Source organism: Chiloscyllium plagiosum, unplaced genomic scaffold, assembly GCF_037043375.1.
Source record: "Chiloscyllium plagiosum isolate Xiang-an unplaced genomic scaffold, Cpla_swu_hap1 HiC_scaffold_28, whole genome shotgun sequence".
NCBI lineage: Eukaryota > Metazoa > Chordata > Chondrichthyes > Orectolobiformes > Hemiscylliidae > Chiloscyllium > Chiloscyllium plagiosum.
The window spans coordinates 12,319,450-12,337,777 of NW_028270166.1; the positions used below are offsets into that span (position 1 = coordinate 12,319,450).

Below are 18,328 nucleotides of genomic sequence, written 5' to 3' on the forward strand. Positions count from 1 at the left end.
GATCTTCCTGGCATTAAACGGGGACAGTTTTCAGCAGTTAACATTCTTCAACAGCATATTTTAGTTCCAATTAAGACCACAAACATGGTGGGGAAAGAAAGGGAAGAGAGGTTTGTCATAAGCTTGAGGGCATCTCACCTTTCGGATTTACCTGACCTTCCAGTTTAACCGAGTGGTTGACATTTTGCCTGCAAATCACTGCCTTGTGACCCTTTAATCAACACACGAAACCCATAGCTGTATAGCAAAACACCACAATAAGGATAGTGTCAGAGACTCTTGAGCACCATCCATCTGGGTGGACGTCTGCTGTCAACTGGTGCCATTGCGATCCATGAGAGGGGCAAGGACATGAACAAATCTGACCTTGACATTTGCAAAGATTTGAAAAACCCACCAAGAAAGCTCATAAAAACCCACCAGTCATCTGGCGAGATAGCAGCTAAATTCATGCAGCTGGCACCATCCTGTTAGCAGACTGATGGGATCGAGGGATGCCTGCGACCGTAAAGTAAACCATCATTGACCCATTGAATTTGTTAGGTTCAGTTTCCTCAATGACAAGGAAGCCAGATGTTCAAAGGAATCTGCAAAGGCATTGAACGAGGTGACCAACCTGTTATTAAAGTGGAGGTTGATGAATTGTCTGATTGTGGCCATAAGTTCCATGGAATGCATCACACGGACCTGTCGACTTCCTGCATTTTCCTATTTCCGTTGCAAGAGTAATCTGCTCAGAGGCAGTTCCATGATTTTTGAGGGGAGGGTGGGGGGTCCCATTTTCATCTACTTTCAGGGGGTGATAGAAACATAGAACATTGGAAGAGAAACGGGCCATTCAGCCTTGTGAGCTTGCTCCACCATTTAATTCACCCAACACAGCCCCCGTTCCCTCTTTCTTCCTGTATCTATTGATCCCTTTATAAATAACTCCTTTTTGAAAGCATTCAATGTTTTGGCCTCAACCATTTTATATAGCACAGAATTCCATTGGCTTAGGACTCTCTGGACGAAAAAAGTTCTCCACACCTCAGTCCTAAATAGCCTACCCACCCTGAATTGGGGCCTGTGGGTCAGAGTGAGGAGGCAGGTACCAAGTCCTTGTGAGGCAAAAGGGAACTGAAGATGCATTGTTGGCAACACAGTGGCTCAGTGGTTAGCACTGCTGCCTCACAGTGCCAGGGACCTGAGTTTGATTCCAGCCTCAGGTAACTGTCTGCGTGGAGTTTGCACATTCTCCCCGTGTCTGCGTGGGTTTCCTCCGGGTGCTCCGGTTTCCTCCCACAATCCAAAAATGCGCAAGTTAGGTGAATTGTCTATGCTAAATTGCCCTTCGTGTTCAGGGATGTGTAGGTTAGGGGCAAATACAGAATAGTAGGGGAATGGGTCTGGTTGTGTTACTCATGGGAGGGCCAGTGTGGACTTGTTGGGCCTAATGGCCTGTTTTCACACTGTAGGGATTCTATTATTTCGGACCATATGCTTGTCACTTTGGCAACTGGTCCCTAGTTTATAGAAAAGAATAGCCTGGTATGTAACTTTAAGTTGAATGTCAATGAGTTGAAAAATAAAAGTGGACACAGGCTGGAATTTAGTGATCATTCTGTGTGAAAAGTTTTCTCTGTGGTTGAATGGCCAATGTTTAAACATACACGGAGTAACAGAATCAAACATCATTAAGGGGAAGGCTTTAGGCTACTGTAGGACAGATAATCCAATTGCCCTCCATGTCTGCATTATCTTGTCACTCACTGAGGGAGATAAAAAAAACAACCAAATGAATATTGATTTCACTTTTGGGCTCTTTCTGTGCAAATAAGGAGCTGCTGTGTTTCTCTACATAAGTTCAATTCATACAGAGATATTTTGTTTATGCTTTATAACCAGAAAAAAGCTCCATATAAACTCAAGTGTTTTGTAAATGTTTTCCTAGGGTATTACTAAACATGAAAAAAATTGAAATGAATTGTGGGACTAAAGTGTTTGCAGAATATTTACAGTCGGCAACATGTTACATAAAGGCCACCCCGACTGAAGGTATAGGAAGCCTGATTTTCTTTTTAAAAGGGCAGTCAGCAACCTTGGCTCATTTTCCACTCTGCTCTCTATTCCAGCTCCTTCAATAAACTCCCACAAGAGGAGTGTATATATATCTTGTTCTTAACAATGTCAGAAGACAAGAAACACAATAAATCACATGTTATTTATGAGGAGCACTCATTGTATAACACTAACAGACAGCTAGTCAGAATGCTGCTTAAGGTAAACAGAGGAAAACTTATCATCAGCGCACTATGGGGTCGGGGATCATATTCCTCACCTGAGGCCTTACAACAGAGGTATTTAAACTATCATTATCATCTACACCCCATTGTGGGATTGTATTTCAAGCAGTCAGAGAAGAAGGCATAACGGGCAGTCTTTATTAAAGAGAAGACAGGATCAGCTATAGATAAATCTAACTCTATCAGCACCAGAGGATTTTGTTTTCATGATCCTTCTCTGCAGCTGGTGATTTTCTAATATGGCTTTCCCAGCTCCTCGGAATTGATAATGAGCTCAGTGCAGTTCAACATCCCTTGTGACATTCAGCAATGACAAGCTCACACAGTGTCTCATTGCTCGCCCCTTCCTTCTTTCAAGCCCTTGCCAAGTGGTTCTAGCACAACTACAGCCCTAGCCTTTACCTAACGATGTGGAAAATTCTCCAGTTATGACCTGTCCCCAAAAAGCAGAATTAATCCAACCCAGTTAATCACAGCCCCATCAGTCTGACTGTCAATTAGCAGGGCCGTTTTCGTCGACAGAGCTACCAAGCAGTACTAACTCAGCGGTAACTTTTTTAGTCACCAGCATTCAATTTGGGTTCTGCCTAGGGCCTCAGAGCTCCAGATCTCATTAAAGTGTTTGGTCCAAACATGATCAAAAGGATTTGAATTTCAGAGGTGAGCTGACTCAACTGCCCTTGATGTCAAGGCTGCTTTTAACTTGGTGTGGCATCAAGGAACCCGAGCAAAATTGACATCAAGCAGAATCAGGGGCAAAACTCTTCAGATGTTGGAGTCATACCTTGCACAAAGATGTTGTGGTTGGTCGGCACCAATCACCTCCACTTCAGGACATCACTGTAGGAGGATAGTGTCTCAGCAAATCATCTCCATCAACTTTACTCAATGATCTTCCCCTCTAACATAAGGTCAGAGATGGAATATTTACAGATAACTGGACAGTGTTTAACCATTCCCAACAAGTCAGAAACTCAAGCAGCCCATGTCTGCGTGCAGTGAGACCTGGACAATGTTCAGTCTTGGGCTGATAAGTAATGAGTAATACTCATGCCAGACAAGTGTCAGGCAATGACCAGCTCCAACAATTGAGGATCTATCTCTCCATGATGATCAATGGTACTAACATTGCTGAATCCCCAATGATATCGTCCTGGGTGGTTACATTGAAAAGAAATCTAACCAGGCCAGCCATATAAGTAACATGGCTGACAGAGCTGGTTAGCAGCTGGGAATCATTACGCAGCGCTGACATCCCAGAGCCTGTCCACCACCTACGAACCACCACCACATGTCAGCAGCATGATGGAATAATCTCCACTTGGCTGGATGAGTCCTATTCGAACAACATTCAAGAAACTTGCCATCATTTGGGAAAAAGCAGCCCACTTGATCAGCACCCTATCCCTTACCTTTAACATTCATTCCCTTTACCACTGATGCACAATGGCTGTAGTTTGCACCATTTACAAGATATACTCAACATTTCACCTTCCTCCAACAACAACTTTCAAATCCATAACGTCTGTCCCCTGGAAGGACAAAAAAAATTCAAATGCAATGGAAACATCGCTAGCCACAAGTTCCAGTTCAAGTCCTACGGCATCCTGATTTGGAAATATATTAGCATTCCTTCACTGTGGCTGGAGCAAAACCTAGAACTGCCACCAAACAGCTGTCCCTAAACCAGACTGACTGCAATGATTCAAGAAGGTGCTTCACTACCACCTGCTCAAGGGCAATTAGGGCTGGGCAATAAATGCTGGCCTTATCTTCGATCCTGACATCTCATAAATGGACAAAAGAAGCACTCCTCCACAGCAAAGGTCTTCTGTTAAAATTGCCCCAATTGATAACAGTTTCCTATTTGCTTTCCAATTTTCCAAAAAAACATGAAATTCCCCTCTTCACCTCTCTCTTTCATACTTTTGACCATAGGACATCGGAGCAGAAGTAACCCATTTAGCCCATCAGGTTTGATTTGCTCATTTTCCAGCATTCAGCCTCCATGTTTCTGAATTCTGGAATTGCATCCCTAAATCTTCTCACTTCTGTACCTCCCTTAGAAAAAGCTTTTGGTCATCTGGCCCAGTCGATGTTACTAGGAGTCAAATCCTTTTTGATAAAGTTCGTCTGAAGTCCTTTCAGATATTAAGCTATATAAAAATGTCGTTCATCAGTTGTTGCTTATTTCCTCAGTAATGATGGAAAGATATTTGGTGCTTTGTCGATGGAGCTGACTCACTTCTGAATTCCTCTAAGGAAACATTCTCGATACAAGGCTAGACAGTCAGTATCAATTGGCTTAAGGAGTGACTGTCACCTGGCCCATGTCAGATGCTGTCCTTTCACAGTCTTCAGACTGATCATTTACATCAAGCAAGACTAGGATCTTTGGTTGATCCTAACCACTCCTGACTCCTGCACTCACTGATCTACACAAGCCCTGGATTATGCTACTCTTGTTTTCTATTACTTAAATTGTATCGCCGCTCATCATCTCCATAACATCCTCCAGCTCCACAACCCTCTGAAATCTCTACAGTCCTCCAATTCTGGTCCCTCGTGCATCTTGCACAGACAAAATTAGCTGAATGGCTTGTTTCTTTGCTGTACCCCTTCTGTCATTCCTGCTTATTATCGCTGTACGACTAGACACCTTCAGCAGCCTAGACTATAATGCTTTACAAATACCAGCTGTTGTTATAGCACCACCTTCACGAACCAGCTCAGATCAGCTAACCCTCAACAGACTGAATTCAACATTGGATGTTCATAATCTGCAGCTCAGTTCCATACTGAAACATGCATTTTCTTGCAAAACCATTTTTGTTGAAATTAGTAGAAAATTGGTAGAAAAGGGGCACATAGTTTGGCATTCAAACATAAAGCAGCTAATAAAAACTGAAGTGAAGTGAAATGATACTGAATGGATTGTTTCCCTCAATTTAGAGGGAAGTTGTGGCGAAGTGGTAATGTCATTGGGTTAGTAATCTAGAATCCCAGTCTATAGGGCAGCATGGTGGTTCAGTGGTTAGCTCTGCTGTTTCACAGCGCCTGGAGTTGATTCCACCCTCCGGTGACGTCTTGTGTGGAGTTTGCACATTCTCTCCACGTTTGTGTAGGTTTGCTCTGATTTCCTCCGACAATTCAAAGGTGTGCAGGTTAGGCGGACTGACCATGGGAAATGCAGGGTTACAGAGATAGGGTGGGGAGGGGGATGTCTGGGTGGGATGCTCTTCGGAGATCGGTATTGATGTGATGGGTTGAGTGGGCTACTTCCCCACAATAGGGAATGAATAGAAAACAAAAAATGTCAAAAATACAATGTCATTCTGGGCTTTATAGGTTAAATAAATTTAACTTTTCTGGAGGTTGGACAGAATATTTTTCCTTCTGAAGCTGAAGGTTAGAAAGTTGGCAGAACAGATTCAATGGACTGAATGGCTTACTCCTGCTCCTATGTCTGATGGTCTAAAATGTGAAGGAGAGAGGCAGAGAAATTCTGTCATTTCCTGGGTCCCTAGATTAAGAATCCAGTGATAATATGACTAGGCCATCACTTCCCCATTGTCTTCTTCTAATGAAACATTCATAGAAGCCATATAAGGTGTAACCTGAACTGTTTAACCTGAACTGAATGCTATTTCTTACTCCTAGTGTTAGGCTTTTTTATGACTTTGTTGTATCACATCATCAACTTCTGGCTGACTACCATTGTTGTTATCTTGTTTTAACACATTGCCAATTTTTATATGCATATTGTCTTTACATTGTGTTTTTATGCTTCTTTTTCTGATTCACTTACAGAGCAGTTCTTTTTGCCGATATGCAGATCCACATGCTCTTATAGGTTGAATTTTGGAATCAGAAGGCGGGGCTACCCCAACTTGAGCTGCCCAGCCTCCAGATCTGGAGACTTCAGGAATTAAAAATTCATTTCCAGGAAACTGAGTTTGAAAGGAACATTATAGAAGGCCCTAAAACAGTCTCATATATTTTCTGTAATTGTCTGATTTATTAAATGTAAATACAGAGGAACTTTGATTACCCACATTCAATTAACTGAACTTTGGATCATCCGAACAAGAGTACAAGGTCCCGATGCATGGCTAACTATGTTATCCGGCATTGATTATCGGGAATTCCATTAACCAAACAAAATTCTCCCCGACCATATCCTTCGAATAATCGAGGTTCCTTTTTACTTATAGATACTCTAACTGGCCTTGAAAATGATTACCCTCTGAAATGCTACTTAGTTAAGTATTCACCACACAAGTCATATGAAGGCAAGATTTTCCTTCTCTCCCCTGAAGAGCATTAATGAATTTGGTAAGTTTGGTCAGCACTCACGAGACCAGCTTTTAAATCCAGATGTATTAATTTATTCTAAATTCCTTTCGGTACTGAGATTTGAACTTGAATATTCAAGCTTTAGTTTGGCCTTCCAAATTATTAGAGCAATAACATATTCGCAATGCTACCACTGCCCCCTTGATTAAAAAGGACATATTGGACCAAATGGTGCATCAAGAGGTTACGCAGTCAAGTTAACATTGGTTCATGAAGTCCACACCACGGGAGTAGTTGTCAGGTCAAGAGGTCTACAGAGTGAGAATGAGCAACAGATTAAGTCTACACAGTGTGATAAAACATTCCATCAAGAGCTGTTGGTCCTGGGAGGCAACATTAGTTTATGAAGTCAACATAGTGGGAATGAATATTGGATTAAACGTTCCATATAATGGTAGAGAACAATATGCAGTGGACATCCACATTGGCAATCAATAATAGTTTAAGAGGTCTACACAATGGAAGTCAACTGCAAATGGTATAGTGCAATGAGAATCAATGTTTGGATCAAAAGTATTTTCTATCTGAAAGGAACTTACTTACTGTTGCAGGTGATTCTATTCCTGTACCTGTGACTAAAAGGTAAAGTCACTGTAGTCCTACCAGAGCACAAGGCTGTTCTCCCATTATGGAGAGGGGGTAGTTTAACCTGAGGGTCACTACAGTTTTAGTTGCTCATAGAAGTCACAAGCTTGGTGTCTCTGAACTTCACAAGTTAACAGGTCCCTGGTTCAGTTTCTTATTGATACAAGCTGAGCAGTGTTAAGGAAGTATAGCAGTCTGGGGTCTTATTAATTGGCCTGTCAACGTCTAGTGAGCCATTGTTGGAAATATGAAAGTACAGATGTACAATAAGCTGGATTCAGGCTTGGAGGTGATCTCTTACTCAGCCATGTAGCCCTCCAGCCTTCATTATAATGGTTTTAATATGGTCAATGACCACTCAGGGAAGGAGTAGAACAGAGCACTGTATAACATTGGCTCATTAAGCATTTCCTAGCTTCTCAATCTTTACCACTAATTGAAACAAGAGCAGATCCAAATCACTAACTATCCTGGACACATCTCATCATTGTTATAGAGTCATAGAATAGTACAGCACAGAAACAACAGACCCTTCAGCAGCTGGATCCAAATGCTGGAATTCCTGAGCTCGTACCCTGAGCACAAGGACTGCAATGGCTTGAAGTGAAGGCCAACCAATATATTCTCAGAGATGGTGGTGATAGGCAATAAATGGAGACATACCAGAATCATGTTGGTGTAACAGAATTCACAGAGACAAAGAAATAAAGGAACAGGAAATATTGCAGATTAGGGAAACGAAGAAAAAAATGATTTAAACGATCACACCAATTGCCCAGTGTTGAATGAATACATTAATAAAAGTGTATGTTTGTGTGTTGTGTTGTATTTCTGTGTATGATGTGCTGAGCATGCATCTGGTTCTCCTTACTCTCTCCAACTGAAGGTGCTGCACCTTTCCCAGTTTGGCATTCTTCATCGATATGGCTAAGATGCAAGTGTTGGAAAGATATTCAAACATTGAGGGAACTACAGCCCAGTCCAGTCCTGTCATAACCTCCACATCTCCACCATCTACTGCTACTTAAAAGCACCTTTTCCTTCCACTGTGCCTTGCGAATAGGAGAGTGAGGTCAATTCAAGTAGGTACCTCGGCTGACTCAATCCAGTCTTCTGTTAATGTGATGCTTTAATAATGTGCTGCAATGTGCCTTGAAGTTTATTTCGTGGATTGTTCATATTGAAATCTACAATTCAAATGTCTGCATTTTATTTTCATTGTCAGCAAGTAAGTGCTGGCCCTCATGAATGCAAGATTACCACCATAAAACTTTGATGTGATATTGTACTTCTGTTGTAACATTTCTGACAGGCCCTGACTCATCACTTTAATTATCAAGCTTCTGTATATGTTGTGACAATACCTAAATTTCTAGCTGATCGCTGGTGCTGCAACTAACGGCATAAATGACAACATTGGAAACCTAAATGTAACTGTCGAAGATTTGATTAGCCACAAAGACAGAGGCACAGACATAAAAATTGCCTTTAGGCAATCTAAGATGAAGTCTGGAACTTCACTGAATGATGGGTAAGTGCTTCAATTAAGGAATATTTACATTCAGTTACACCTCATGGTATCACTGCTCCATTTTATAGCTGTGTGCCAGGTATTCTGGTGTGGTTTCCCCCCCACCCACCCCCTCCCCACCCCTGCGCCCCAAACACATTTTTGCTATGAATTCTCCTTTTTAACCCCTGTGTGTGGTTCAGGCTGTGGGTGCTAAGGGTGTGGGTTATTACTTCACATTTCCCTTTCAGTCTCTCAGGATTAAAGATTGCTTTCCTGGATGTTCCTCTGAGCCAATCTAGCAGAAAAGTCATCTGCATTAAACGTCTCCTGAGCATTATGTCACAAAAATGAGGGAGAAAGAGAGTGTGGAATAAAAAGCAGTGGAGAAAGTGTTTCAGAAGATATTTATAACCTCAGTTAATTTGAAAGCAAGACATTGGTCACATTTGGAGTACTGCGTATAATTCTGCTCACTCTGCTATAGGAAGGATAAACTGGAAAGGGTGCAAAAATGATTTACAAGGATGCTACAGAGACTGGAAAATCTACGTTAAAAGGAGAGGTAGGATAGGCTGGGACTTTTACTCTCTGGAGTGCGGAGACTGAGGGTTAACTTTCTAGAGGTTTATAAAATCGCGAGGGGCATAGATAAGGTGAATAATCAGGTGGATTACCCAGCATAGGGTAATCCAAAACTAGAGGGCAGATGTTTAAGGTGAGAGAGAAAAGATTTAAAAGGGACCTGAGCGGCAACTTTTTCACACAGAGGGTGGTGCAAATATTGATCGAGCTGTCAGGGGAAGTGGTAGTGGAGGATACATTAACAACAGTTAAAAGATAATTGGACAGGTAGATGGATTGGAAAGGTTTAGAGCAATACGGGCCAAATGCAGGCAAATGGGACTAGTTTAGTTTAGGAGATCTGGTTGGCATGGACAAGTTGCATGGCTCTATGATGCTATTGGCTTTTGTCAACTTAGTCAATAAAGTTAAGAAAGAATTTTGTCTATTGAGTGGAATTAAAACTGATGAGTTTTGATGAATGCAGAGTAAACTGTCTTGGCAGCCGTATCCCCCATTCTCATTATTCCACGCTGCCTTCTCTGGTTTCACCCTGATCTTACTCCTCTTCCTCTTCATACTCCACTCCCCTCCAGCATCTCCTTCCCTTCTCAGTTCCCCTTCTCCTCAATTCTTCCCTTCCCTCAAAGCCGACACCCACAATCCTGCTCCCCCATTTCTCCATGCAGTTCTACCCCCTGTTTTAACCTTCCACTCTCATAATCCCCACAACACACTGTCTCTCTCACCTTCACTTCCCTCTCCCTCCTTTACCTGAACCTCCCTTACCATCCTCACCTTTTATTCCCAGAAATCGGTGATTCTGTCCCCTGTGCCAGCCCCACATCCACTCACATCTCCCCAGTTCTCCACCCTCACCCCTGGCCTCTCCTCAGTCTTCACAACAGGAAGACCCAAGTGACTGAAGAATTAGATTGACTGAAGCATTTGTCTCTCTTGATTCTTCTCTCTGCCAGCTCGGGGAAGAGAAGCTTTGAAAACACAGGATGAGTCTGAAAATACTCTGGCACATTTGGCAAGCAAGCTAAAAATATTGAATCATCAGAGAGCTTTTATGTAACAAATTCCAAGATAACATTGCCAACAGGTTCCTTTTGTGATGGAATTGGTTTGGACCTCGCTGAATGAGTGCTCTAAACATTCGTGGATTACTAATAAGGGCAGAGGAGATAATCAATAGTAATTATTACCAGCGTATCTAGAAAATCGAATGAATACATGGATTCACACTGTTTAATTGTTTTATTTGATCAACCCTTCAGCCTGCAGGCAAAAGACACTCTCATCTTTTTATTTATTTTGGGTTCTCAAGCTGAGTTTTGCTATAGATTTATAACAGTGTACCTCCCTGCCTTCTATAAGATTGAAGGAACAGCCAGAGCACTGAGCAGTCATATTTATCATAGCCTGACTCACTCTACATAAACAGGGACTCAAAAATGCCTCACAACTGGAAGCATCTCTTTCTGATTAAGGCTTTGAACCTCCATTTTGTTTTCTACCTTTCCATCGCTCCTTATCTCTCATGATGTGGTGCAGTTCTGCAGATCCTGATTGTTCTCCTCAGTATCCTGCACAAACGGCCATGACTCAATGTATGTGCCTGAATATTTTGGAAAGGGGTCTTCAGTTTAGGGGGTTGAGGGGGATGCATTGGAACCTGGAACCCAAACCATGCACTGACCCAACATCCACTCGGTTGGATGTTCCAGCAGGGATAACAGGAGTTGTCTGACAACATGATGGCTCAGCGGTTAGCACTGCTGCCAGGGACCTGGGTTCAATTCCAGCTTCTGGTGATGGTCTGGGTGGAGTTTGCACATTCTCTCCACGTCTGTGTGGGTTTCCTCCGGGTGCTCCGGTTTCCTCCCACAGTCCAAAGATGTGCAGGTTAGGTGAATTGGCCATGCTAAATTGCCTGTAGTGTTCAGGGATGTGTAGGTTAGATGCATTAGTGATGGGAAATGTAGAGTAATAGGGTAGGGGAACAGTCTGAGTGGGTTACTTGTTGGATGGTCGCTATTAACTTGTTGGACAAATGGCCTTTTTCCACACTATGATCTATGAACCCACCTTCTCAGACATTAGCCCACCCCACCTTCTCACAAATAGCCCAATGGACTGCCAACACTTAATCCATACTTGCATAGCAAGGATGTTGCCTTGAATGATATGATAGTTGATGGCTAATGCTTATGGGCCATAAAGAGGGAAGAAGTCAGTGCACTCACAGGGTGAGAAACAGAAAAAGGGGTTGGGAAACATACAATCAAAAACTTATTTCAAATCATCCACTGATTCCTTTTTGAATACAATGATAGGTTATGAATAATGAAGGCCATTCAGCCCATCATTCTCAATGTTTCATTAAAGTCCTTCTGTCATAGCTTCTTATGCCTCCTGAATGATTTCAGTATTTCTGTCTCCGCTGTTCTGGGGACTGTTCAGAGCCTGACTTGTTTGTTTGCAGATGTCCTGCCTGACCTCAGTGATTTGTCCATTTGACCAGTTTACACCTCTGTCCTGTGGCCAAGACTTTGAAACAACGGCTATGTTAACCTCCTCGTGCGGTTGATCATTGCGGTGTACTCACATATATAAAAATACTCATTTCCGGGTCGAAACTCAAAGCCCAGAGAAAACGGCGTGAAGAGTTGGAACTTCTCGGAGAACTTCAGTGGGCCGTTTGGTGTGCGCGGCCTATTGCATTCCCAACGCTTGAAGCCATTGTTCTTGTGGTCACAGCTCCTGTAGCCATCAAAATTCACCATGTACAGAATGTAGCTCTCTGTCTTCTCCTCTGGCACGGAGGCATCATAGTGGGGGCAGTAGATATCAAGGTAATCATTGATGCAGACATCGACTGTATAGTCCCCTCTGTGAAACCTAAAATTCAGAAAGACAATTCAGCAACCAGAATGAACTGAATGAAAAAAAACTGCACAACTATTAAAGCAAAACCATGAAGATATTGAGTTTTTCTGCCCTCTCAGTGGATCCGAGTCTCTATCAAATGGTTCCATGGGTTATATCATCGCCTCTTGGTCAAATTGTTATGGGTTTGATTTGCATTTCAAAGCTTTGAGCCCAAAATGTAGCATGACTTATACCTTCCAGTGTAGTACTGAGGGAGTGCTGCACTGTCCAAATTGTGGTGTACTTCAGATGCAATGCAATAATGCTCGATCTGGTGAATCCTATCGGTCTTACGGCCTATTTTTACAAAACAACAGTAGAGCTGTCCTGGGACAATATTTATCAAGCAACCGGCTCCATTAAAATACATTCTCACAATATCCATCTGTGAGATTTTGCTGCGAGCAAAGTGACCTCCAAGTGATATGCTTCAAAATGTGCTGAATTGAACAAGTAATTCAGAGATTCTGGCTAATTTTTCTGGGGATATGTGTACAAATCCCATCAGAGACAGTGAAACTTAAATTTAGTAAAAACGTGGAATTCAAAAGTGAAAAAATTATTATGAAGACACAGCAAGTCAATAGAAAAAATACCATTTTCATGAGGGGAATTAAATACAAAAGTTGGACGTTTATGCTTTAGTCATATGGGGCATTGGAGAGACTTAATTGGTAGGGCTGTACACAGTATTGCCCTCTCTACTTAAGTAAGGGTGTAAATGCATTGGAGAGAGTTTAGGGAAGATTTACGGCTTGTCTTGAGGAAAGTCTAGACAGGCTCGGCTTGTATCTGCTGGAGCGAGAAGAGTAAGAGGCAACTTTATTGAAAAATATAAGATCCTGACGTTCTTGACAGGGTAGATGTGGAGATGATGTTTTCTTTGGTGAGATAACCTTTGATGAATTAGGAGCCACTGTTCTTAAGGGTTCACCTATTCAAAACAGAGATTTGGCTATTCTTTTTCTCTCAGAAGGTCATGTCCCTTTGAAAATCTCTTTTTGAAAAGGTGGTGAAAGCAGAGTCATAGAGCCATAGAGTCATAGAGATGTACAGCATGGAAACAGACCCTTCGGTCCAACCCGTCCATGCCAACCAGATATCCCAACAGAATCTAGTCCCACCTGCCAGCACCCGGCCCATATCCCTCCAAACCGTTCCTATTCATATACACATCCAAATGCCTCTTAAATGTTGCAATTGTACCAGCCTCCACCACATCCTCTGGCAGCTCATTCCATACACGTACCCCTTGAATGTTTTACGGTAGAGGGAGATAGAGTCTTGTTAAGCAAGGTGTTGAAAGTTTAACAGGAGTAGATTGAGAATACAATCAGTTCAGTCACGGTCTTAATGAATTTCAGAACAGGCTCGATGGTCTGAATGGCCTACACATGGAGTATGCTTCATGTGTTTGTTTTGACACAGATTTAAGCATGGTCTTCAAAAAGTAACTGGATAGATATTTGAAGGAGAAAAAAGGTGCAGGTTTCTGGAAAAGAAATTTAAATAAAAAGATTATTCTTCAAAAGAGCCACCTTAGGCTGAAATGCCCCATCTGTATTGCATCATTCTGTGACCTTACTAACTGAGGGATACGAGGCCAATGCTGACTTGCTCCAGCAGTGAATATAGTACATAGGCTAATTCAACTTCATCTTCACAGATAGGTAGACCTGACCAGGTAAAAACATTTATTACGCATGCAGCATCTGAATCAAGTAAGTTATCCCTTGCGCTATTAAAGGGAAAAGACTTAAATATAAATACTCCCCAGGCATCCTCTTTTAAGCACTTGCTCAACAAAGATTTTGCAGCTTTCCTGTTGGGACAATAGGTGGTTGAATCATTGAAAACAAGTGCAGAAGGAGGCCATTCAGCCCTTTGAGCCTGTGCCAACAGTCAATATGATCATGGCTGATCATGCAATTTCAGAATCCCATTCCCGCTAAAGATAGAGGCAATTGCATTAAGTGAAAGAAAGGCCAGAGGATGAGTGTGAGTAGAGTCAGGCAAAGTTATGCACACATTATTACATCAGGCACAGACTCTGGCAGTACATATGGTTTAGTATCTATTGAGTTTGAAGAGGTGGGTCAAGTTTATGTCTCTATGCTAGCTCCTGGCAGAGAAACTAGATTCCCGCACAGTGCAGGTGTGATTCTCCAGCCTTGTTTCCAGTTGCTGCAAACGCCTCCAAATTACAAATTCAAGGCCGAGAGGTCACATAGAGGCTATTTTTGTATAAGTCAATTAGCGGGCACCAGATGTGAAGCGTAATATCGGAAGCAAATTGATTGAAGACGGAATAAATGACGTGACAAGAGTCTCCCAGTGTAGCCCAAAGACCAGGTGGAAATAGTGGGTGGGCACTGGAGTGCCAGCTGTGGGATACGGGCACATTTTGTATCAAGCTCAATTAATTTCTTCCGATGGAATGGCCCAGTACACGTGCAGTCATTTGGGATTTCAGGTACAGAGTTTTAATATATCACATTAAGGCTTTCACCAAATCAAAGCACTTGCAAGCTGCTAATGTTAAGAGGCAGCTGTCTTTATTACACAGTTTGGCAAAACCTTTTCTCATTTGTTTCCAAACACATGGCCAGAGGGCATAAACTATTCACAAATGCATCATGCATTACCTGAATGACATTAACACTCTGACTTCTTTTCGCCTGCAATCAGTTTTGCAAAATTTTCCTTACAGCAAAATAAAAGAAAGGTTTGCTAGTGTTCCGGTGAATTGAGGTGTTAAATGGTGATTAAATATCCTACGTGCCAACCCTAACTCAGTTGGGAGAAATCTACTCTCCACCTCCAAAAAGCTGTGAATTCAGGGCACCACTCCAGAGGTTTGACCCCATAATCTCGCCGAACACTTCAGCATAGTGCCGAGGGAATGCTGCCTTTGGCAGAGATGCTGCCATCCAGATGCAATGTTAAATTAAGATGCTAACTTATCATAGAATCATAGAAGTACACAGCACGGAACAGGCCCTTCGGCCCAACTTGTCCATGCCGACGAGGTTTTGTAAATTGAACTCGTCCATCTATCCCTCTAAAACTTTTTAAAATCTATGTACCTATCCAATCTCGTGGCTATGTGTAAAACATCCACTGTACTATTCTGAAGAGGAACTGGAAAGGTATGCTGGGGTGCCCCCTTAATATTTATTCCACAAACCGAAATTGAGTTGTTTGGGAGCTCTCACAATATGCAAATTGGCTCCTGTTGTTTCCTCCATCACAACAATGATGTCATCTTCGCCAGTCAGATGGTGACAAAAAAATGCTGGGATCCAAGGTAGACAAGCAGGAAGTTGGAAGAACACAGCAGGCCAGGCAGTATCAGGAGCTGGAGAGTTCCTGACGAACTGATGCATCCAAAACGTTGACTTCTCCATCTCCTGGCGCTGCCTGGCTTGCTGTGTTCTTCCAGCCTCTTGCTTGTCTAAAGTCAGATGGCGACATGTGGTGGAAATGAACAATCCTAATTGAACATCATCCTCCAATCAAGGAACAGCTGACGATGATGCCAACAGTGACTGCAGTTCATTGGCTTCAACATTCTTTGGGTCATGCAAGACACAATATAAACAAACACAAGACTTCCTTTCCTTTTTTTTTAAACCAATACAAATGTGTTTGAGCTTCTTGCTCCTGAGGTCAAAAGTTTTTTGGGTTACTTTATCCCAGCCAGGCATTCGGAGAGAGCTGTCAGCACTCAATTGAAATCACAGGCTCAAACAAAGCAAATCCAGGACAATAACAAATTGCTTTCATTGTGTGGATCAGCCACTTAAATGTGTTTCAATTTTCCATTATCTTTGTTTGCTTTTTAGGCTCCACACTTTTGTTTTACAAAGGACATATATTATTTGAACATAAGAAAATTAGGCCAAGCTATGCCTGTATCATCTCACCACTACACCTTCTCAAGGGCAACTAGGGATGGGTAATAAGTGCTGGCCCAGCCAGTGATTCCATGTTCCACAAGAGAATAAAAATGTTTAGAAGAGTTGGAAGTGAAGTAATTGGAACACAATTGACCAGGTAGAAGTTGAAAGGGCATTGCCTCTTGTTGGAGAATCTAGAAACAGAGATTAAAGTTTAAAAATAAGGGGTCACCCATTTACGACAGATATGAAAAACATTTTTTCTCTGAAATTTGAGAGTCTTTGGAATTCCCTTCCTCAAAAGGCAGTGGATGGAGAGTCTTTAAGGCAGACATAGATAGATTCTTGAATGACCAAGGGGCTGAAGGGTTATCAGGATACGCAGGAATGTAGAGGTGAGGTTAAAATCAGATCAACCATGATCTTATTGAATGATGGGACAGGCTTGAAGGGCTGAGTGGCGTACCCTTGTTCCATCAGTTCTGAGGAAGGGTCACTGCACCTGAAACGTTAACTCTGATTTCTCTGCACAGATGCTGCCAGAACTGTTAAGCCTCTCCAGCAATTTCTGTCTCTGTTTCTAATTTCCAGCATCTGCAGTTCTTTCAGTTCTTGTTTGTTATTCATATAGTGCAGTCTGAACAGGCCATTCAACACACTGACCCTGTGCTAATCCGAAACCACACTTGTTCCCTGCCATTTGGCCCACAGAACTTGCCCATCCCCCTTAAGCACCAGCAGCGGTGGGGGTAGGCTTTTGGATCGGTAAAAGTTGCCCACTTAAGGGCCTCATTGGCAGTGATGTGGGAAAGCCATCTACAAACCCTCCTGCTAAGGACATGACTGGGGTAGGGGTGGAAAGGTGGACAGGGTTCCCATTCACAACCCACACTGTCCCCACACCCACCGGCACAAAACCCTCTGTGGGATGGTAGAAGATATTTGCCCATTGTCAGATAACCCACTGACGCTCACTGCATTGTCCATTTGGATGGGCTGCTGCAGGAGTTCCCAGAAGAAAGCTAAAACGGTTAAAGCAAAAACCCAGTCACACTTGGAAATGAATATCCTGTTGTCATGGGGTTCGATTTTGAAGATGGTTTGAGAACAAGTGGGAGCAGTACGTCTCATTCGTCAGTTTCACAGGCTTTTCCAAAGCCTTTTCAGGAGGGCAAGGGAGGAAAAGGATGGGGAGTTCAAAAAAAAAACACTAACTTGTCTGCGTCAGATCTATCATTGTGAAGCAATGCCAACATTGTGGTTGACTGGGAACAAGTGTTACATTACTGAACAAACAAAGACACAAACCACTGAGAGCAGTGGTTACATGGTCATTTGCAAAATGCATTACAGCAAACCACAAGGAAAACACAGGGTTGAGGTATTCGCACTTAAACGTCTGGCCATCTGCAAATGGCCGTGCAAAACTATCCATTTGACAGCTCACTTCTGCACCCTCTAAATTGCCAGTGAATGTGCTTAAACTAAATGCGTAAAGTCCATTAAAATTACAACACAGGAACAAGCCATTTTGCCCAAATGGTGAGTGCATCACTGGTGCTCCACTCAAGCCTCACTCCATTCAAAATCATCAAACCTTATCTGTGTAATGCTCTGTAAGTTTAATCACTCATGAACTTGTCTAGTTTCCCTCTAAACGCATCTATTCCTTTTGGCTCAACCACCCCTGCAAGTTCCACATTCTAAACGCTCTCCACATGTGTTTCTCCTGAAGTGGATCACTAGTGACTATGGGAACTGTTCTTAAATTCAAAGGCTGCCCCTTTGAGCTCCATCTGTGCCTCTGACGGTCCCAACATTGGGGGCATTTGGTGACCACCACCCACCTCTCCGCTCTTCCCCAACCTGGCAGGAAGGTTCCCCTGGTTTTGTAGTCAGGAAACTAGCCATCTTTCTCACTCACTGAGGTGGCAATCTGACACCCTTACATGGCTGTTAATTGTCCACTTAATTGGTGGTGTGTTGAGAAAGGTGAACGATGGATCTTCTAACCTGGAACTCAACTAGTGAGATGGCTAATACAGGGGCCTTTCTCACCAGGGCCAACTCACCCTCAGGTCTGTTCTGCCATGTAGTGAGATCATTTCTGATCTGCATTGCAACTATATTCACCCGACTTACTTCCTCGGATGACTGTAGGGGCAATTTTGGCATTGACTGACTCCAGTGTA

At 42.6% G+C, this 18,328-nt stretch overlaps 1 protein-coding gene across 3 annotated transcripts in view; it reads right to left on the reverse strand.

Moving 5' to 3' along the window:
• Nucleotides 1-18,328, reverse strand: part of LOC122565055 (ephrin-A5-like) — a 375,938-nt gene that overhangs the window by 45,235 nt on the left and 312,375 nt on the right. For all 3 annotated transcript variants that reach the window (XM_087976002.1, XM_087976001.1, XM_087976000.1), the window contains one exon: nucleotides 11,915-12,207. In XM_087976002.1, coding sequence (XP_087832128.1) covers nucleotides 11,915-12,207 — 293 coding nt within the window. The remainder of the gene's footprint in view (nucleotides 1-11,914; nucleotides 12,208-18,328) is intronic.